At 42.7% G+C, this 23,197-nt stretch overlaps 1 protein-coding gene across 4 annotated transcripts in view; it reads left to right on the top strand.

Annotated features, from left to right (window-relative positions):
- Positions 1 to 21,061, top strand: part of LOC128878986 (carbonic anhydrase-related protein 10) — a 216,303-nt gene extending 195,242 nt beyond the window's left edge. The window contains exons 7-10 of one of the 4 annotated variants that reach the window (XR_008457545.1): positions 15,564 to 15,718; positions 16,336 to 16,461; positions 18,203 to 18,934; positions 20,852 to 21,061. Coding sequence is in view for 3 of the 4 variants with exons in the window: in XM_054127725.1 (XP_053983700.1) it covers positions 15,564 to 15,718; positions 16,336 to 16,461; positions 18,203 to 18,553 (632 nt within the window). In the remaining variant the exon portion in view is untranslated. Of the gene's footprint in view, positions 1 to 15,563; positions 15,719 to 16,335; positions 16,462 to 18,049; positions 18,099 to 18,184; positions 20,811 to 20,851 lie in introns of those variants that run through there. The other 3 variants (XM_054127726.1, XM_054127727.1, XM_054127725.1) reach the window with 3 other exon arrangements.
- Positions 21,062 to 23,197: the final 2,136 nt, after the last annotated feature.

Genomic DNA, 23,197 nt, shown 5'->3' with positions numbered 1-23,197 from the left:
CATTCTTCACTCATGACCCCCCACTTTCATACATTCCTCACTTACAATCCCCCATTTTTGTGACGAACCACTCAAAGCCTCCATTTATAAACATTCCCCACTCGTGACCCTTACTTTCGTACATTCCTCACTTACAACCCCCCATTTATGTACATTCCTCACTCATGACCCCCCACTTTCATACATTCCTCACTTACAACCCCCCATTTTCGTACATCAACCACTCACAGCCTCCATCAATCTCCACCATTCCCTCCGAATCCCCCATTTCCAAACATCATTAACTCCCACCCCCTCCCATATTTACCCCCTCAAGAAACACGTCCCTCTGAAGTATCCCACGCCCACCTTTGAGAATTTCTGCCCTCGATCGCGATACAGTCTCCCGCTCGCGAAATTTCGCAATAAATACCTGGAAACTTTTCGAGAAGCGGCCATTGTAGTCGCGAAGGGGTGAGACGAGGGTAGCCGGGAGTATACACATCGGCACCTCGGCTACGTACGCGACAATGGAATACTTAGATCCCTCCCCCTCCCGTCGGTCCATCCCCCCGCGCGGCGTTCACCATTGTCTCATGATTTATGTGCCGTGGTCGCGGTGTCAACAGGGTATTGATTAAAATACACGGCCGCGCACGCACACACGGCCGCACGGTTGCGGCGTGTGCGCCGCGGGATTTATGCACGGTAGCTGGTCCGGCTATGTGACATCGTTGTCCCTTGTAAATCGAGCCCCCCCGCCCCCGGCGTGTCGATCGTGTCGCGCGAAGGATAAAAAGATCCACGGCCACGCTTCCAGGGCACGAATCGTTTAACAGGGGGGACACCCGAGCACTTTCGCGTGGAAGACCCTCTGGGAGTATCGACACATCTCGTTCCACCGCTCCCCTGAATTCCTTCCGCGCGTTTAGCAACCCCTCTTCCTCTGTTTTCCCTGGGAATTCTTCGGACGTGTTTATGGCTCGCCAGACGCTCGGCCGCGTTATGATTTCTCTTTGTTTCCCTTCCACGCCTGGAATCTCGATACGGATTGCCATTCGCCCTTAACGGAACACGATTCGCGAGAATTTTGACTAGACCGTTCGGGTTTCTGCAACGATAACACCCGAACTCGAACAAGAAAATATCGCGGCCGTGCACGGTGATACCTGCGCCTCTACATTTTCCGCCGTTGTCGCGAGATTACGTCGCGTTCACGCGACACGCGTGCATTCTGCATCGAATATAAGCGTCCCGTGGGCATCGTACGCCGTAATGTAAACACTGAGCGTTAATATTTATGAATCAGTTTAATTCAAACGTTGCAGCCGAGTCGTGGCCACGCGCGCACGCGATAAACTCATCGGCTCGTGTACGCGAAATGAACGTTATTTTTGTTTCCGTTTTATTTATTTTTTATTTTTTTCAGTACATTTTGCCCCTATCGGTCGGTCGAAACAGCTGTAAACGTTTATTCGCGATGAATATTTGTAACAATCGTGCGAACATTCGACGACAACCACGGCGGCCAAAATTAATGTCTCACTTTAAGCTCAACGTATGATTTCGGCTGATTTAGAAGATACAAAAAATCCGTGATCATTTTTATACGCGATGTTTGCGTAAACGATATCGATGAGTAGCATCGAGGGTGATTCATGTGGAACGTTAAATTTGTTTTATACCATTTTGGACTTGAAATCAATTACAGTTATTTGTCCCGAAACTTTAACGATTTCGTTCACGATGTACTATTATATTATTAGAAACACGATTTCCAGATCTGATATTGCGACGTAAAAGCGTGAAATTAAAATAATCGATACTCTCTGAAATGAAAAAATCCAAAGCAGCTCCTTTTGTCATCCAAACCAATGTATACAAAATTTCAGTCTAACGGGTTCACAAAAGTGTGTAGAAATAGCGTAGCAGTGGCCTCGAACGTCTGATTAAATTTGTGAATCAGGTATGTCCACAAGAACGTCGTGACGATCTCGAGTCTGCAAACAAAAATATAATCGTGGTGGAACGTCGCACAATTCCCCAATTGTGTAGCAACTAGCAAACGTAACGTTAGGAGTGGCGTTAGGATCGCGTAACGCCGTCGTTGTTCCATTGAGCAGACAAAAGGACAGAAGAGTGTCGAGATATCAAAACGTAGTACGTATTCTTCGGTACGAAATGAAATGGAAGTAAAGCACCGGTTGTATTCATTCGAGAGAAGCGTTCCAATAATACAACAAAGTCGATGGCGAGTAAGAAATCGTACGTGTATTTCACGACTCTTTCCGTCGTACGTTCGCGAAAAAGGATGGGATGCAATCCTGTGTATCTTTCGTCGTAAACGCCCCGGTAATATATAGGAACAATAAAATACAGAGAGACGAAATAAGACAGGCCTGGACGGGACTGAATATGAATACAGCGCGTGTCTATGCTCGCATTTCCCAAAGTGAAATGAAAAATGCGATGCATTACTTGTCGTCGCTGGGAGCAAATATAAAATTCTTTATGGCTTCTTGCTTCATTTGTATGCTACGCGACTTTGCTTCGACGTCATTTGTATTAACTTCCATACCGTGGTGCGCGAAATAAATAAAAACGTTACGACGTTTTACCGTCCTCGACGAAAATTCATCAGATACGTTAATTACAGTCTTCTTACGATCGTAGTTTGCCAATCGCTCGAATTTCGAGGGTCTTGAAATGTTCACTTTTCGCATTTAATTAGGTTGGAATTTTTACGTTCTGGAAATAACGCGTCGGTCACAGGGGGTCCCAACGACCCATGTTTAAACGGTTGCCGCGTTGCCAGTATCGTTCCGAACGACTCATAAAAATTCAGGATATTAGTTTGAACCTTTCGGAACGACAATATCATGGCAAACAATTTTTATCAAATTTTCAGAATGGTGAACAAAAATTAACAAGGAAGCAATAAGCAACGGGGCAGAGTAAGCTAGATTAATATACACGTAGAAAAACTATTTCTTTTTATTATCAAACTTTTACTTGCTGCTCTTCGACTCCTCTTACGATTAGACCCCAAAAGTCCCGGATTCAGGCCCGAAATGCAACCTAAAATCCTCAGCAATCGTCCTCCGCGCGATTTAAATGCACCTCTCACCCTCGCGCTAAAATTCAACCAAGCATCGAGTGTAAAGAAACTTTCGACTTCTTCCTGCCAGGAAAGTTGGCGTAACCGCGTAACGGATCATCGGAGTGTCTCGAGTAGATTGGCAGATTTGTTCCAACCGTAAATGGTCTTAACGTTCGTTAACGTGGGGGTCCAGGACAGGCTGCGTCGTAGACGGAGCCTATACCAACGGGAGGGCGTAACAGTTGTCTCCGCACGGCTATAAAATACAATTTCAGTGGGTGTCGGTTTAATACCGCGCATACCTGCCGAATATTTCATCCATTATCTGCATTTCGTAGGTATGCAGACGTCCGCCTAGCGTTGCACGACGCAACGAGAGAGGGGTGGTTTGCGCCAAGAGCCAAATGGTTGACGTATACCAGCGGCACGCTGGATGGCAGCGTTTCTCAAAGCATCGAGCGGTCATTGTTGGTGGTCTTGACAACGAAGGGGGTGCGGTTGCGCCGTTTCGAGGGCTTTGTTCTCGCGGGGGGAGGGGGTGGGCCGCCGTTCAAGAAATAAGCCCCGTTGACGCGCATGGAATCACCGGCCGAGAATTAACACGCTTTTGTAATCAGCGATGGGATCGAGCTTCGCGCAAACCCGTCGGCGCTTGAGTTATGTTCGCGTAATGCTCGAAAATCGGGATCGCGTTTGTTTATTTGTAGAACGGAGAAATATTAACAGTGCGCGTGACACGACGCGGCACACGCGAGCCTATAAAATTGTGAATGAATCGACACTTAAATGCCCTAAATTTCGAATTTTTCGTACACCTGCGATTGTTTGTTTTTAATATTTGGCTGTATGTAGGTTACCATTCTTGTACGTAGGTTGCACAATGTTCTTTTGAGCTAAAGTTAAGAAAATGAACGTCAGCTGTGAATATTGTTCAAATAATAGAGACTCGATAGAACTACCGAACTTCTCTTTAAAAATAACTACTACTCAGTTATTAATATCAAAGTTATCGACACTAAACCTACAAAGTCGGTCAGTTCGGCTCCGTGGTACAACGAATTTCTTAAAAAACGACCCCACCGAGTTTCACCTCAATCTTTGAGGACATCTATTGCAATAGAGGACCAATTTTATTAATAAATTATCTCGTTCCTCCTCCCTCTGACTACAACAATACGTATGCATAACAAATAATCTCAGTTTGACCTCGGTGGTTAGACTGTTGAAAAACCACCTGCTCGAAACGTCGCGTTGTCTTTCCACCCGGAACGAGACGAGAATTTGTTAAAATATCCTCCCCAAATGGAAACGTGTCTTCCAATCGCGGTTAAACATTGAACGACACCGCGCACCGAGTTTCCCGGAGAAAGAAACGAAATAGCCGCGGAATTGGAAACCGGCTTAAATAGTTAAAACGATTTTGAATAGGGAAACGTGAACAGGTTTCGCCGCACGTGAAATCCCGCGGGGTGGATTCCCGCACGCGCAGACGGTTTCGAGTAATGAACGCGAAAAATGTTTCATGAATTATTGGAATCACTTGGGCCGGGAAACGGAACGGCACGAACTCGCCGTTCTGCAGATTTACTTGACGCGTTCACCGCTCGCGAGAATCCTCGGGGTTGTTCCTAGCCGCTGGAAACAGATGTAGAGCCTCGTGGGTCACGTGCTGGTAACTCGTGAGAAAGCCTGCATGTTTTAAGGCCACGTTCCCGTGTAAACGTCTGAAAGGAGAGGTTCCTTCGGGAATTAAAGAGAGATGTATAATTAAAGATACGTATCTTAAATAATAAAACAAACAAAAAAGAGATGCGTTATTTTATTATCGACACTGTACTCGCGATATTTCGTAATTCATTCGTCTGAAAGAAAGGAAAGAAGCAAATTTTCTGCGAACGTCTATTCGTAGCACGTCAACTACAATAGGGTTAGTTAATAATTGAAACTGTGGGAATTGCTTGTAAGTAACACAGTGTAATTAGCTCGTCGTAGTTCAAATGTTTGCATCGATACGAGCGACTGGCAAGTTTGTAACAATTTTGCGGTATCAATTTTGAAAAATGAAAGTATATCTTCGTTTCTTAAAATCTATGAATATTTACAACGTATTTCCTTGCCCTTCGTGAAAATGAACATCAATGTTGCGCCGCGTAGAAGATTGCGCTCTGAGAGCTGTATTGTTTTTATTTGATAATTGAACCGCGCGAATAGAGTCGGACGTAATTGAATTCAAGCATGGAGCACTGAATTTAATTTGGAAAATTCGATGCATTTAATGAGCGTATGAACGAGTATCGATTAACATGCGTTGCACTTGTGTAAATTAAATTAAATTAAACACAAGCTTACTGTTAGCCCGGTAATGAGATACGTGTTCAAGAGAAATTTATTTTCTACCGAGAAAGTGATACTTGTTACCAAACCGTCAAAATACAACTATATTCTGCAAAATGTAAAGTTTATTCCCATGCTTCGTCAGTCTCGAGTTACGTTGCATTTGTTAAAATCGTCGAACGAAATTGATCAACGTACCTTGATTCTCGTCTGACCATTCCTAGTCTTTTCTACTTACGTATTTCTACTTAATGCTTCTAAACATCGACGATGAGCAGGCATTGCATCGACTGTTTAAATACATTGAAACGAAAACGTTTTATTCTCAAAACAACCAGCTAATATTGTTACACAAATGAAATTTTATTCGGTTAACAACAATTCACGATTATTTTAACATCACTTAATACAGTTTCAAGATGAGCAAATCGTCGAAATACAACGATATTCTGCAAAATGTAAAGTTTATTTCCATGCTTCCCATGCTGATAAAATCGTAGAACGAAATTAATCAACGTTGCTATCTGAAGATTGTGCGTTCCATAAACCGTTTATCGTAACAAAAATTAATATAAATAAAATCGATTCGTTGAATTCGTTGACGTTCGTTGAATTTATCTCCGAATTATCAGCTCTTCGTTATTAATTGTTGAATCAAAAGATATTCGTGGGTATTTCATGTAAAATAACGATGTCTCCGGCGATTCCGAAACGTAAAATCTAAACACCTCCTGTATTTCAGGCGATCACGTGTAACTCGACTAACGGTGAATAATGATCGAAGCTCTCGAACGGAGTTCTCACTCTAACGGAACGGTTCGTCAACGTGTTTCCTTAAGCAAAGCTCGCGCAGTCGGAACACTCGCTCGAAAAACTTGCTCGTCAAGGCCCGTAGGTCAAATCTGTTTGTTGGAAAGTTTCAAGCTGTTCCTCGAGGCGGAACGAGTGGAAGAAAAAGTGAAAAGCGAATGAGCAAATCTTGAATAAAGTTACGTCACGTGCGAAAATACTCCGGGTAAATTTAACGCTTGTAAGATTACAAAAGAATTACCAGGGGTTAAGTGTTTCACTTTTTAAGAGCGAGTTAATACTTCTTAAGGGTGCTTTGTATAATATTCGAGTACCTGTTGCGCGTCACCGTAGCGTTGGTTGTCATGCAACGAATACAAAAACATACATCGATTTATCCGATCAAGTATTTAAATGACCCTCGCTTCGATCAACTTAAAATTTAATTTCGTAATTCGAATTCACTTTCCACCGAAGTAAGTAACAAGCGAGAACTGTGATGGTTTCTTTTTCATTCCCCAAGATGCGAGTTTCTCGCCGCGTGTCTGCGGGGAAAGCCCGTGTACGAAGTTCGATTCAACACACAGGGGATCCGGAGCGCTGGCTTACGCTCGTGACGTTCATATATTGCGATTATCGCCACTGTCATCATCATTATCCTAGGTGTGTGCCCGGACCATTAGGGTCGGTCAATTTTCCTAAGAGCCCTTCGCGTTGTTCCGGATGACGCTCGACTTCCACGCAAACAACCATGCGCGTGTCCCGAGCAAACAACCCTCGACACACCGGATATATCGATGATGGTCACGAGTCAATCTGATAATAGATAAGGGAACAACCATATCTGTTTCCATGAATCTCCCACGGGATCGGTGTTCGATGCGAATCGGTGATCTCGGAGCTATTCTTAGCCTCGATATTGCTCGATCCGACTCCTTCGAGGGAAACGTGAAACGAATCTTCGATTTAACAAGCGATGGGTACAGTTTTATTTCGCTAATAAATGACGAATAAGCCTGCGCAGCAATTTAATTAAATTTGCATTCGCAGTGAAATATTTCGTTACGTAATTCAGATCTTATCGTTTGTTCGACTAGTAACTTTGTTGAAAAATAGGTTATTATTATTTGTTGTTGTTTTAATTTGAATATAACGAATACGGTAAACACTTTACCTAGTTACTACGAGAAATAAATAAAATAAACATAACAAGGAATCATATTCAGATTCGCATCGATCTGACATCACTTCAGTGTAGTAATTTGTTCTTACGATATTGTTCTCTTATTATAAATACTAATTCGCCGAATATATAGCGTTATAATAATCGTTGCATTTGGAACTTCCAAATTAACCAAAAGTTAACAACTGACGAAGGAAGAAACAAAGAAAATGTCGGATTCGAATTTCTGTGCCAAGCTGGTATATATAATCACGGATTAAATAAGTCCCTTGCGCTGAAAGTATTCCGTCCGAACATTAGTCCAAACGACGCTGGCTTTATCTTCAAAGCTCATTTCACATTATTAGTATTCAGTGTGACGCTTCCACCCTCGCGTAACATAGTTATAAATCCGTTTCATAGTGTTCCTCCGTGCTAATTTAGAACACGTATCATCTCGCTTCCTCGCGATATTTCAACCACGCTCCTTTCCATTCCCGATGTCGTTTAACAAAAATGTAATATAAGATATATATATAAGAATACAGCCCTGACTGATTACAACCAACGTCCAGATTGGTTCTGTTCTGACATAACAGAAGCAACGTAAATTACCAACATAAGTAGAAATGCCGAGTAATGGTCAGACACGCTGGTCAAGTCGTACACGTGCTCCAAAGGAGATTCGAGATCGATGTTCTTAAAATTGAATTTTCTCAAATTACAAAAACTCCGTTGCTCGTTTTCGATTTATTTCGCACGATTACAAAACCTCCCGTTTTCACAGAGATAAGGGTAAAAAAGAAAAACTTGTCGTTCCCGTTCGGTGTATCTCTGCGATTTTTCACGGTGTACACACTAACGTTCCACGCGACGGAACACAGTTAATATTTTCAGCGGGGAAGTATTTCATCGATTTTGTGGGCGTGCCTCGTTCGGAACTGACATTTTCGGAATTTCAGATAGTTCATAGCCGCGTGGCGTGAACTTCTTGAATTTGATCGGAAACGCGTCATAATTACAGGGGCGAGAAAAATTCTTGTTAAGTTCCAGCATAGACTGGTGTCACCTAAAATTGGGTGTGAAAAATGAATCGAATACAGGAGGCGTCGATTTCAACCTTTCGAGGCTCCTATTCGGGATCACAATAGAGGATCGCGAAAAGAGATCAGGCCTGAAGAAATTTTAATTGAAATGCAACGAAGATGTAACCGTTCGCGATAATTTATTTCGATTTATTTCGTCGATTGTCCTACAGTTATTCGAAATTGAAAATAATAGCTAATTCATTTTCATCGTATTTTTTTCTCGGACAAAGAATTGAAATTTAAATGTAAATACGTCTCGTCTTCTAAATAACGCAACATGTATTTTATTGTTGATACTTTATATACTTTTTGGGTTTATGCATATTCTCGTACACTTGGCATAAATGCCTGAATATCCGCAGTCTGCGCACGACCTATCTGTTTGCCTATCAAAAATACTTTCGAAACACGAGCGTGCAAATTCCTCCGGTTCCTTTTATCCGGTGAAATGGTCCCAACGCGGAACGAAAATTCCACGAAAAAGAACTAATTTAACAGAAAGCACGGGTCGCGATGGATCGTTGTCGCGAAAACGCTCGCACGGGTTTCGCGTTTCTGCGCCGCGTAGCGGAAATTCGAAAATTCATTGCCTGCGCCGAGAGTGGTTTCAAAAATCGAATACCTAGCCCGACGTTACGTGACTCGTTTCTCGATCTCGCCCACTCTCCTCCTCCTCCTCCCCCCCCCCCCCACTGGCCATAATTCTCGCGCAAATTTCTTATCGAAGGAAAAATTATAAATAACCAAACGCAAATACGAAGTATGAAAATGATGCTCTTAGCCTTGAAGAATTCATTCGAGTTGTGTATATTCTCCTCTACGTCGTATCTTGAATATGATAATTATTAAAATCTTAATAATTTACTTAAACGTAAAAAGGTATTATTGATTTTGTTTAGCGATGTCCGTTAAATGATTTGCTTCTGGATAAATAACGAATAAAGGCCAAGGACCTCCCAACCGTATTCCTTTTCAACAACAACAACAAAAAAAAAAAAACATTTGACAGAAGAGTACCAATAAAAAAAAAGAGAGAAAGTAACTAATTTATTACCGAACATTTTCAGAACGAGGAGCCCCTTCAGACTGTTCTGGAATTAAAAATTTTAAGTACGAGTTACCCTCTTCGTGACGAGAGCGATACGTCATTCCTCGTGTAATCGATAATTAAATAATTCGCTCCGCTTGCTAATTAGTGTTCCCGAAATGAACGACACGACTCGTACTAAGATGGTTAATTCTAGAAATCTAACGTTCCGAAGAGAGAGGCCGCACAGAGACCGATGCCATTAATTTGAATAAAGGTGCCGGAGCTAAAAAAAATATGTATCACTACGCTGAACGAAAACTGCATTAAAAATTTATTCGAAAATAATACATTTCACGTCGAAGGAACGCAAGCTTGCCTCGATGGCCAACGACATAAACGTTGAGGATAAATCGCTGTACGGTGTTTTCATTCGTCATCTATTATTCGAACGAAATTTTTCCCAGACTGAAGCTTCCTCCATGCAGGAGTTAATGCATTTCATTAATCATAAGAGGGGACCTTCTTCTCCCTCTCGATTCCAGCCGCGCTTCGCGGAAGATACTTCTCCATCATCGACGTCGCTTTATTATTATTTGTCACCTCTCGAGTTCCTTTCATTTTTTTTTCCTTTTTTTCTTTCATTGTCTATATACCGTGTCCTTTCTCCCCGTTGCTCGTCGCGCCCGAAGGAAAAGCCTCTCGATGCTATCGATGCGAATAAAATATGACGGCACGTTCGCTCGCGAAGCCTCCGATGTTTGTACCTTCGGAGACACAGGGGTGGAAAGAATGATCGAGGAACGGCTGTTGGGAGAAGAGGAATGGTTGAATTAGAGGGAATGATGTCGGAGATGAGTTAAACGTCGAAATGGACTGGTCGAGGTGGATTTTCAACTCCAGACGTTTCAACTCGAATGGAAAAAATAATAATATTACGTATTCGATCGTAGAAATGTTTCGAACTTCGTGTTTCGGAATGAGTAGTAATATGGATACAGGGTATAATGTTTGTATATTCTTCAACGAAAGTTTATATACATAAATAATCGTGTCAAATATAAAACGTTGGAAAATTGGTCGAAAAAAAGAATAGTACTCTTTAATAAAATTCGTATTATATCGAGAGTCCCGAACGACCGTAGAAGTCAGGCTCTGTAGAAGTCGCATCTCCCAGAGCGAACGATCCAAAGTCACCAGAGAACAGCGTTCCCGATCGATACCGATTAATCGATTAATCCGTTAAAACCGCAGTTTGATGCGCGAAACGATCGCCAATGGCCTAGTTCGCCGTCGTTTCCGTCTTATTAATCACGAGACTCCCGTTTCCTGTCCCTTCGATTCGCCGACGGTTGATACGTTTTCCCCCGTCGTCGTGCTCGCTGCTTATTATTTATCATCCGCCTCTTTCGTCGTCCGTTGGCGGCGCGAGAGGAAAAAGAAATTCGTAACGCACCGCGATAAATAAAGGCGAGGCGTCGCGACACGCATTGAGGAGCGCGTGCGAACCCAACCGCGCGGTCTGAAACGGAAGGGGATGAAAAGGAGCATCCGTGGTGCACGACGGAAGGGTTGGTGGCTCGTGGAAGACGAGAACTCGCGGATAAAAGGTTGACAGCTCTCCTACATTCTGCCCTCTAAGCGGGCTGAATGCTGTCCTAAAAATGTTCCCCTTCGCGATGGAAGACGAGAACAAGAAGGGAGGGCGAGGGGATGGCACATTTATCCCCCGTGTCAGACCACCATTTGCTGGCACGCTCGCTCCTCCTTAATGTCACGGACTCGATACGAGAAATAGCCGCCTCGCGTCGCGACGTCGCGACGGATACACACGCCCTCTTACGACGGAAAAGAAGCTTTTCACTGGCGCGAGTCGCATTCGAGTTTCATCCCCGTCGGATGATTTTTATTAATGCTCGATTAATGACGCCGCGAGGAGTTTCTTCGTTGCTCAAGGAGAGGGAGGGCGGGTGGGTGGGGGTGGGTCGAGGTTCTTTTTACGAGGACCTGGTGGTTCCTGACCTCGCGATTAATCATCCAGCTGGATCAAACCATTGAGAACGCGTGGAGCCAGAAGAAACTCGTGTTCGAATGAGAAAAACTATCTCGACTTCTTGAGAAATGGAGGGGAAGACAGTCTTTTGGACATTTCTTTGGGGGAGGGGGGGGATATTTATTTATACATTGGGAAATTCGTAACGACACATGTAATAAGTAAATATAATAGGAATGTATAGCTAACTTAAGACTTACAGGCTAAACAATCATTTGTGATAAGTGTCCATATCGAATTCGCAAATTTGTGGAACAGATGTATGATTTGATGACAAGAAAATTAAATATTTGTTTACAATCTGACAGGACGTAGTCCCAGATTACTATAATTCTAATATAATAATTCTTTTCGCGAAGAATATTCTTCTGACAATGAATTCGGTACAACTTGATTCCCGTCTGACCATTATCGGCCTATTCTACTTACGTATCTCTACTTAATACGTCTAAACATCGACGACAAGCAGGCATTGCATCGACTGTTTAAATACATGAAAACGGAAACGTTTTGTTCTCAAAACAACCAGCTAATATCGTTACACAAATGAAATTTTATTCGGTTAACAACAATTCACGATTATTTCATCATCGCTTAATACAGTTTCAAGAGGAGCAAGAATGTCGATCGCACAGTCGTCAAATATCGATGATTTTCTCTACGTCTAGAGAATTCGATCCCTCTAACGGTCTCGAACTCGTCCGATATCGATTGTTCGCGCGATCGAAACAATAATAAACACCTATACGGCCAGTTACCGTTCGACGACGAACCGTTAAGTCGACGGCCGTAACTACAGTTTCTGTTTACAAGCGGCATCAATTTGTTATTGGACGGTGCTCGACACCCCCGACTGAGATTTATATTCCACGTAATCCCGTGGAATTATGGCCTTATATGCGTCGTTTCCTTTCACGCGCGTCGCCGTCGTTCGAAAGACACAAATCATCCATGGATGTGTGGCAGTTACGAATCGACGTAACATCGGAGGGGTGGCTGTGTATTCGAACGGGTTCCCCGTCAAGTGCACTCGAAAAGAGTGCTCCGCGCCACAATATTCACTCGGCTTGTGATTCCCAGCAGTCCTCGAGCCCGTAATTTACCTAACGCGAAGCGTGAAACGTTGGGAGGGAATGTTTTCGAGCGCCGTTCGAGACGCAACTGTCGATCGTTCGTGACGGTTTCTAAAAGTGGGGTGCACGACACCTCTGGGTAGGCTTCCCATCCTTGAGTCGTAACAAAAAAAAAAAAAAAAACGTGTAGGGCGTTCTTCAAAGGGGTGCGTATCTGGAGGTGAAAGCGAAGGAAGAGGGGTGTTTCAAGAATCTATTGGAGATGAAGTGCTGCAAGAATTGACTCGAGTTTTTTTTTGTTGGAGGTGGGTGCACTGTAGATTGTTTGAAAAAATTGTCAAAGTTGTACGTAAACATACATGGTAGTCAAAATTAATTCAGGATCGTGATACAAGAACGTGTGAGAGTAATTCGTACCCGAGGAAGAAAGAAGAGTGTCTCAAGAATTTATTCGAGATAAAGTACTGCATCGACTGATCTGTGCATTTTAGATCGTTAGAAAATATTGTCGAAGTTGTACGTAAACACATATGGTGGTAAAAATTAATTCAGGATCGTAATACAAGAACGCGTGAGAGTAATTCGTACCCGAGGAAGAAAGAAGAGTGTCTCAAGAATTTATTCGAGATAAAGTACTGCATCGACTGATCTGTGCATTTTAGATCGTTAGAAAAAAATTGTCGAAGCTGTACATGAACATATACGACAGTTAATTAATTTTGAAATGCCTACAACGCGAAAAGTAACAACAGTGGAGGCGTCATACTGGTGTCCAGAAATATTATACTTTCTCAAGTTTCTATCGCAATAATCTCAACGACAAAGTGTAACAGCCACTAAGCAAGCTACAAAGCTTTTAAATACCCATCGGACTACACGCTGCCATTTATACAAAGTCGAAGACAGCTAATTAATATTTACAGTGGGAATGCGAATAGCAGTAACGTTTCGTTTCATAAGTTTACGTACGGTGGTAAAGTTGCTGTTCGTAGCGGGGTTTCAAAGAGGACAAAGATGAATTTTGAATAACACAGAATGAAAGTATAACGAGGCTGTGTAGAGTGGGACGAGCTACGATGCAGGAGCATGTAAGGGAAACATTTATTTCGTTTTCAAAGGTTGCTTCGCCGTCTCCTCGGAACGACTGGAAAAATAATTGTCGGGGAAAGCTTCGCGCAACGTGTGCAGCCACACGACTACAGAGGCAACGAAAACGACGGAAAGAAGTACATCATGGTTAAAAGAAGTACGGCTGATCCGACGCTACCAAGTTTTATTTGGTTTAGTTCATTACTGCTATTAGTGGATGTACGCCCGTGTAGCTTTAAACTGTGTGTTTTACGTTCACTTTGACCGGTTCCGCAAAATTCATCGAGAAAATGGCTGCTGGGAAGCCGTAACGAGATGTCTTGAAATAAGTTGTTTCGAGTATGCAACGCTTTAAAGTTTCAGAAAACTTTGGAAAGTTCTACTTTATCAAGGATCAAAGGGAAAAGTTCAAGGGGTCAAGGTAGTTTTTATTTGACTCATTTGAATTCTTCTTTGACAATTTCTATTGCTCTAAAGTATGCAAGGAGCATCTGAAAATAATTTCTGTTTATACACGTTACCAAATTTTCAATCGTTTTACGTTATTCTGTAGAGAAAAGGAACATTCATGCTTGAGTTTCTTTTTCATTGCTGACGTTGCTGATACGTAATAAATAGTCAGTAATGGAGCTCACTTTTTTAAAGAAGAATTAATAGTATCACATTAAAAAGGAATTGAATATTAAAATATTACTCGCATTTGTAGAACAAACGTATATGTATATACGTATATGTATATATGTATATGTATATACGTATTCTTCATCGATATTTGAACAAATAATCGTAGAATTCCTTCGAGACCGTACAATATCGTATGCGTTACGAACCATTCGAGATGCACCCAAGAGCTTGATGTCGTTACCGAGGAAGAATCGATCGGATTAATCCCATAATGCCTGAAAATTCGTCCAACTACGGTAGTTAATACCACTATCCGTTTATTTGGGGCGGAGGGGATGGGTGATCGCCGCTGGAAGGCATTGTGGGATCGCGAAACGTCAGAATGCGTCGCAAGTGCAGTATACCGATAATCAAATTTCAGACAGAGCGGATACAACGGGAACAATGAGCAAAGTTTCCGGGCTGCGTGTTACCTGTGTATTTGTACAGCCCCAATCATCGCGCGTCACCACCTTTCCGTCCAACTTCCTTTCTCCCGCGCTCCGGGGCTTCGTCCTCGTTTTTCCAGGCTGCCTGTTTCGCGACACGAAGTTCAAAGAGTAACACCCGACGAATATCGAGTAATTTTGTCGCGTTCGAAATAACGTCCCTGAATATGCAACGCAACGTTTCCCGTTGGAATAAGGGAGACGCCGGCTGGATTTTGATCGTTTAACATGCAAATAACCTCGAATCTAGACGATCCTCTGTCCCTCTTCGACTTTTTGTTTTTTCGATGGTGCACAGTTATGAGCCGCGGACGGGATCGGGATTCGATACCGACCGATATTAATCGAAGCCATACTTAATGGCCAGTATCACTTTCACGTGCTGATATATCGACGGTGTATCGAATAAATCTTGTTTCTTCGCAAGATGATGCGCACGTCTTTCGATATTATTATCGAGGCGTAGAAATGAATTCCGAGCCTTCGTATTCAATCATTTATAATTCCAGTTTAAATAGAGATACTTATTTGTCATTTTGCTATTTATTAAAGTACCGATCTTCCAAGTCCTCAACTTGATCTGCACGAAACCATAACTGTAACGAATCTATGGTTAACCCAAGTCTCAACCTGATTATATTATATTAGAATATATGTTAATTGGCCGATAAACCTGTGTATGACACACATTTCCACGCGTTGTAAGTTCGCGTTGTACATTCATCATTCAAACAAAGGAATTGTTTCTTCTTTGCAGGCGATGTAGCGGAAATTGGCACACTATCGCTGATAAAGCTCCTTCCAAACACCAAAGGTTACATGACCTACGAGGGTAGCATGACCCATCCCGCTTGTTGGGAAACGGCAGTGTGGTTGATCCTCAATAAACCCATCTACATTACCGCGCAAGAAGTAAGTCCTAACCTTCGTCTACCTCGTCCGTTTATTACCGAAAAGCTATCGTCCTAGAAATATCGTATCTTTCATTTCGAAGTTTCTAACCTAGAACGTATAAATACATCAGAAGCATCAAGCCAAGAATCAACATTCTAGAAAATTAAAGTCCCAGAAGACTTAGAAGCATCAAGAATTAAAAGCCTAGCGAATTTTAATCCAGCGATGAAACGTTCTGTAAATACCAAACCCTCCTCGTGAACCTTTGAAATCTTTGAGAATCGGTAAAAAATCGGTAAATTTTCCAGCTCGCGATCGATTCGACGATCCAACAAGTATTCCGCAACGAAATTATCGATTTAATTTCCGTATCGAGCGGCAAACGAGCTGCGTTGGCTTTGTAAAGTTGCCCGCGGGATAATAGCGAATTTGCGTTGTCAATTTGAACGAAACTTGTAAAGTGGATCGAAACATCGATACGTTAAGTGCATTACGCGGGAATCGAGTTAGTCGTTAGTTTATTCTTGTATTTGCCCTCCCCGCCGCCCCGTCATTATTCGACAAGCTGTGCTTTATGGTTAAATATCGAACGAGGGAACGGCGTCGTTGCAACGTAATCCTAATCCAATTTCCAGCTTTACGCACTAAGGAAACTAATGCAAGGCCCGCAAAAAACCCCGAAGGCACCGTTGGGGAACAATTCGAGGCCGGTGCAGTCCCTTCATTTCAGGACTATACGGACAAACATCGATTTTCGCAAGGTGAATTGCCATTCTCTCCTTTGTTTCTCGAGCGAGCTAATTTTTCATCGGCTGACGCGATTACCAGCGAGGTCTTTACCTTCGCACGTTGAAGTGTATCACTGCAAACCTTGTTGTCCAAGCGTGAATGAAAAAATTACTTTCACGTTTTCTAAACGTAGCAGAGGCAGCCTTGTTTATATTCTGTTTATTCGTACTTTTTAACACGGTTAGAAAACAAATAGCACCAGAGAAAAATAGGTAAAAGTAATAAGTTCTGCTAATATCAAAATGTTAGTTGGATGCATACATTTCGCTTTCTTGAAACAGAAATTTTTCAAGTCATTTCTTCTCGACGCATTCAATAATTTTATTAACAATCTTGGTCCTGTATAGAACATTAAAAATACCTCTACAAGCTCTCCGTTATTTTTAATCAAAATTTCACGTTCACTTGTCAAAATCTACATCCAAATTCATCCTAAAAAACTGAAATTGAAACCAGTTAAAACGGTTCTACAATATTTAATATTATCCAATCGTGTCATATTTAATATAATTCGTATGCAAACATTCCTTTTTAACGTACCACTGAATCGCGCAATTAGGACGATTGTATTCTCGTCTTACACCTGCACTTTGCACGGAAAAAAAAAGTAATCGTGATCGCAGGAAGATAGACTTTGTTGCACCGTTCAACTTTTTCCTAGACCTTCGACTGAATAGGATTCGTTCCAGTTGCGTGACTCGCCTCGTACGCGGGAGGCTTGCAATTTTTGTAGACCGAGCTAAGAACGAAAAGCGTGCATTAAGAAGTATAAAGGAATACGGTACGATAAATTGCGGCTACCTATCGGAGCTGCAATGCGACGAACTCGATGGAAACGTTGAGGGAAAGAATTTATAAATGCAGGGATAGATTTGGAAGGAATGAAATTGAATTTTACGATGGGTGCAAAGAATACAGATTAAAACGAAACAGATTTTATCCAGTAATTGTGTACATAGAAAAAATAGAATTACACGTGCATAGCATAGACGCATCGTATGGTCTCGTTATAATAATACATGCACGCGATGTACATCGTATAATATATATTCTGTTTTCAGAGTAGAATAGCATTATTAGTCGCATTATAACGAGACCATCTTTTTATTTTGTTTATATTACATTCTTTGTGTTATATTACGAAGAGCGTAGATGTATGCGCTGCTCCACAAGCAAAAACGAGAGTAATCGCCTTTCTTATATCTAACTCTCCACTTTTATTGTTTCCAAATTTCTCTCGCGTAAACGTCTTCCGATTTTGTTCTTTTTACGCGCGAATAGCACACAGATGATTTAGAAAATAGGAAATAGGAAACGCATTCGCAATTTACACGCGTCCACTTGCTATAGTTAGCACAGACAATACATTACGATTCGTAGAAAACTAATCGGCCTAGAAACCCCCGAGAGCATTGGACAGGCACAATTTACCGGTTCAAGTACGAGGATTCGCGTAAACTTAGACGTTGATGCGACCTTAAATGAATGATTTTAAAACGAATGGATGTAACCCAGCGCAAAACGACTAATCAGAACCGCGTTTTATGTTTCACCGTGCAGGACCCGGATGCGAAGTGTCCGACGATGGCGCAGGACATGCACTATAGAGGTAACCCGTGACGTTATCCAGGCTCGTGGAGCCCCCAAACTTCTTACCATTTCGCGAAGAGATCGTCTCGATGAGAATTTGAAAAGATGACTTTTTCTTTCCAGCCAACACGTGGCAGGACGACGGCTCCCTCTCGCACAACAACATCGTCTGAATCGCCGCCACCGAGGCAAACGGAGCAGACGTTTTCGTTTCTAAACGGGCGGCGCCGATCATCTCCCATGGGACATGCGAACGCGAGCTCGGATAGGCTTAAACGAGAAGGGTCACGGTTCAGGGAACTCGATTCGTCCAACGGCAGACACTTTAGACGGAGCGATGCGGAGCGATCGCTCGTGGTTGCTTCGCGATACTTCGATCCCCTTTGCTCTCGACGTCCGTATAATCATGCTGATAAAACGAAAGAAAAAAATGAGGAAACGGTTACGGTGATCGAGGGGACACGCGACAATTAGTGCCGAGAAATAATCGACGGAGCTTCGCGCGTTTCGATGAGGTATCGATTAGCGTTCGAGCCCGCAGCGCGTGCAAGAAGAAGATTCACGAGCCGGCACGGACACTGTGGCTCCGTTTCTCTCGACCATCGCGACCGACCGCACCCGATTGTGTCGGGGATGATAAGTGTATCCCCGCGCGATGGGAATTTGTATTCGCCAGACGAGTACGTCTCGCGAAAATCGTCTTCCTTCGTCGCCAAGGAGGACGAACGAGGCTGAGCGCACCGGCGAACTTTTCTAAATGTCCGTGCGGATAATTAAATATTTCACCCTTTGCTCTTCGATGGTTATTCGTGGAAAATTGGAGGAAAGACCTGGACCTGTTTGAAACGAATCGAAGTGAGTATTTTCTTTTTCTTTTTTTACTTAATTTCTGTATTGGTCATCTTTACACAATAATTTATTACTGTCCTGCTAATCGCTTTTGTTTAACGTATCATAGCTTGGTTAATTGAGCTAAGTTAAAAACGGTTGAATTTGATTTAAAAGTAACGATTCGATGACGGATAGAGATCTATGAGATTTCACTTGTTTCGCTCTCTCGATTTACAAGCAGGTAATAATCACGTTTTCTTGTCCTTTAAACAATTGCCACGAAGAAGACCACGGTCTCTTTCGCAACCGCCCTGATAAATGGTTTCCCATCTCGCGCCTGGGATTTGAGATTGGAACGCAACCTTTATGACTCCCTTGAGAATGTAGAAACACGTAGCGAGGAGTCTGTTTAATTGCAATCTTGTTCTTCATCGTCGATGTCGTTTCTTTTACATTTCATTCTTTCGGTTGTTCTTTCATTCCTATTTTCATTCCTGTGTTCCTATTTTCTTTCCGTCTTTGACTGTTTATACGTATTTAAATGCAACGGATCGAATCCAATTACAAATTTAAGCCGCTAAACGTAATTGTACTCGAGACAGACACGGCAAAGGGTTAAATATTTCTCATGTAAAATAGCATGAGTTATGAGACTCTGTTACGTTCCAAAGCCAATCGATTGCGAGGTTTTATTGACTCGTCGACTGTGTTGCGTGAATTCAATAACAAATTTATTTTAAAGGATAGAATCGAAATTCCGTGGATTCTACGCAACCAAAGATACCGTATAGCAAATAGTTTTTAAGGAGATTTTTTTGTTGTTAAGTTAGAGATCCACGGCACCGCAAGCTAATGTGAAGTCGTTTCTGCGACAGACAACGCGTAAAATAACACAAATATTACAACGCTTTGACACGAATATTACACTGATCGGTGAATTCGTTCAATAATTAATTGCTCAGCTACAGGTGGTTTGGGGAAACCGATTGCATATCACAATTTTTTATTAAAATTAAAACTATCATTCGCTCCAATTCGAATTTCAATTTCAATTCAAAAAATAACGATACCCTGTTTATTCTTATCTAGTCAAGAATCAACGAGTCCTATTATTCGAGGCGATTCTTATGATTCTACTCGTTCAAGAATCGGTACAAATAAATCGGTTTCATTCGAATCGCCGAGCGAGTTCACCGAAAGACAATTGAATTTTTTTGTCTCCCACGTGTAACATTCGTAGCGATCGAGAACGCGAAAGAAAATATCGTGCTCGTGTCGCCAGACCAGCGACAGAATCAAGAATCACGCTCTGTTCCGGTAAATCAACCCCTCGCGTGCTCCTCGAAGGGACGCGGACGTCGGAAGCGAGAAGGGCGAATTGTCGAATTACTTGACAGATTTTTGTCAATTATTTTGTAGCCAATATACGTAAACGGGCGCTACACGGACGAACAGAGGCGCGAAAATGGGCGAGAAGTGACTCGGAGATCGAACGATATACAGACAGTCGAATTCCACGAACGATTCCCTAGGCGGAACGAGCGATTTGATGAGAAATGGCTCCGATGTTTAGGGGATTCCCGGAGAAAGGCGAGCCAAGAGAATAGAATAAAGTCGTGCGCTATAGACCAACCGATCGCGAAAAGAAAAATTATTGGGTTGTTCGTAGCTTAGCCGATGGACGGGGATAATCCAGCGCTTTTGTATATAAACACAGACACTAAAGAAACCGTAAGGAAACTACTACCGACTAGACCTAAGCAGATTTAAGAGGACATTTAGAGAGAAAAAGAGCAGAGTGTGTATAGAGACTAACGTTGTATCATACGAAAGTGAACGTTTAACAATTGTGGTTAACGAGTAACGATAATAATAAACGCAACGTTATATTGTACAAGAATCGTGTTTACGAGTTTATTCATTTTTATTTCGATCTTACAGTGGTCACGTTTCTTCGAATAATTACGAAACAGAGCGGACTTGGGACAGTCTTCCATCGGTTCGAGAAAGTAACGAATACGAAGAGTGCAGGGGTGGAGATGAATGCCAGAGGTAAAACATTACGAAATCAATTTTGAATCCAATCGATATTAAAATATTCAAATCGTAGGCTACGTACACACGGTTAATTTTCCATACATGAGAAAAAAGTTTCGGAACATTCACTGGTCCTGTTCAGACATAAATAAAAATATTATTCGCATGTAACCACGCACTCACATGTGCTACGATTAAATAAAAATAATACAGTGTCACGAACTCGATCGAAAAAGTTTATGCGATCTATGGAAAATTCAACCAGCCGAACGATATTTAAATATTCCTAGCAAGGATCTACTTTCAAACATTTATTGAATTATACAAACAAGCTTCAACCGAGCTTTTACCGTTAAATACATTCCTGCGTTGTTGAAAATCGATCCACTCTCGCGAAATCTATAGCGACCACATCGAGAAACGGATCGCCGTGTCGCGAATTCACGAGCTCGATCGGCCCGAGCGACGTTTAAATAATTATTCGAAGATACAGACGACCCCCCGGCGTTCCTTTATCGAGGACGAAGCCCGCGGGACGAGCGATCGGCCAGCCGTGATCGAAAAATCCTGGTACATTGACAAATTGTCCGGACGAAATTGGGTCGAACGACGGCCAAAGTTCGAGCTTCGTCCTGAGACCGTGTTTCATCCTTCATTAATTATCCCCCTCGTCGCGGCAACTTTCGATGACGCTTCCGCTGGGATCCAGGTAAGTGAATCGCGTTTTGCCGATATCTAATCCGAAAATTTCTGCGCGCCTACCCTGGCTATCGTAACGAAAAAATTCTCTCGCCGACTCACCTTGTCTATCGATATCTCTCTGCTTTCCTGGACGGTGATTTATCGTTGTCATCGTTCAATTCGTTTCTGTAGGTTCTACCTTCCGCGATAGACTGGCAAAGAGAATATTTTAACGATTATTTATTCAATGGCAAATCGTACGCTAACGCGAGACGTCAGCTTGCGATAGCGCTACCGTTCAGTAGGATAATCATAAAATTGGTAATAAGAAACAGGGGACCAGCTGTCATATGTTGCACAAATTAGGTTTCGTACGATTATGACGACTACGTATGACACTTTGTGACACCTGGTACGAAGATTGACAATTTATAAAATTCTTAAAAGAAAGAAGAAATTAGTACCGTACGTGATTGTAATACACGAGCTCGCTCCTTTATGTATTTGTACCAATTTGTACCAATTTGTACCGATTCGTACCAATTTACGCTTTGTAACCAGGGTCCAGGCGACTCGAGGATCCCAAAATATTAATCTTTTCCTGTGCCGAGGCTCGAAGCTCCCTGGTTCCTCGCTCGCGCAAACGACTCGAGAACATTCGATCGGCTCCCGTCGTCGGTTCGTTTCTAATCTCTGCGATCCCAACAAACGTCGAAAGGAGCACAGGAACGCGGGAATGTCTCGCGTCAACGACCGACGGGACAATCGGAGCGCGAACGAACACGACTTTATCGGCCGATGGAAGCTTCGAGGAAGCAAATTTACGCAGAGCACCGGCGTGGCAGCCGATGCGTTCGCTGGATGGAACAATTAGCCGAGAATCGGGAGCGGCTAATTGACAGACGAGAGATAAAACGTCGCGATCGAGTCGCCGGGACGATCGAAGCTCCCGTCGGTTTCGGGCGACGTTAATACAACTTCATCGGGCATTCTCTCGCGTACCGATAAGTCGGTCGGGTTTGTCTGACGTGTCTCGCCGTTCTCCCAGGACTCGTCGTTCCCGCAGCGGCAACGCAAATTGAATATTTGGCTGTTTCGTTTGTCACAACTGTCGGGGTAAACTCGAACCGCCGTTTCGCCGCGGACGTTGACGTACCGAGCGACGTCATTCCTGCCGTTTCCCGGGACCATTTATCGCGACAGACACGTTTGTACGTGTATCCCTAATGTCGATCGAGTTCCTGTTTCGTTAATTTCGACGGTTTACCGTTATATCGAATCAGGCCACGGACGTGTGCGTCCGATAAGCTCCCGTTTAACGTTGAGCATTATATCCAGGATGTCTCTACCGTCACACTTCGAATTTTAATAATTTCCTGGAGGAAGCTGAATACTCTCCACTGTCGGAGTAACGAGCGCATCGAGCTATATCCTGTCCTTTACGTCCAGTGACGATCGTCTGCATTTGTGGAAAATTCTCCCGGTCACTTTGATGAAGATTTGTTTATTCATAACATACCTATGTGTATCGTAAGGTGCATACATTAGTAACGCGTGCTGTTTTACTTG

This window comes from Hylaeus volcanicus, chromosome 6 (genome assembly GCF_026283585.1).
Source record: "Hylaeus volcanicus isolate JK05 chromosome 6, UHH_iyHylVolc1.0_haploid, whole genome shotgun sequence".
Taxonomy (NCBI): Eukaryota; Metazoa; Arthropoda; class Insecta; order Hymenoptera; family Colletidae; genus Hylaeus; species Hylaeus volcanicus.
The sequence above is the reverse complement of the archived record's forward strand: the minus strand, read 5'-3'. Positions and strand labels throughout refer to the sequence as shown.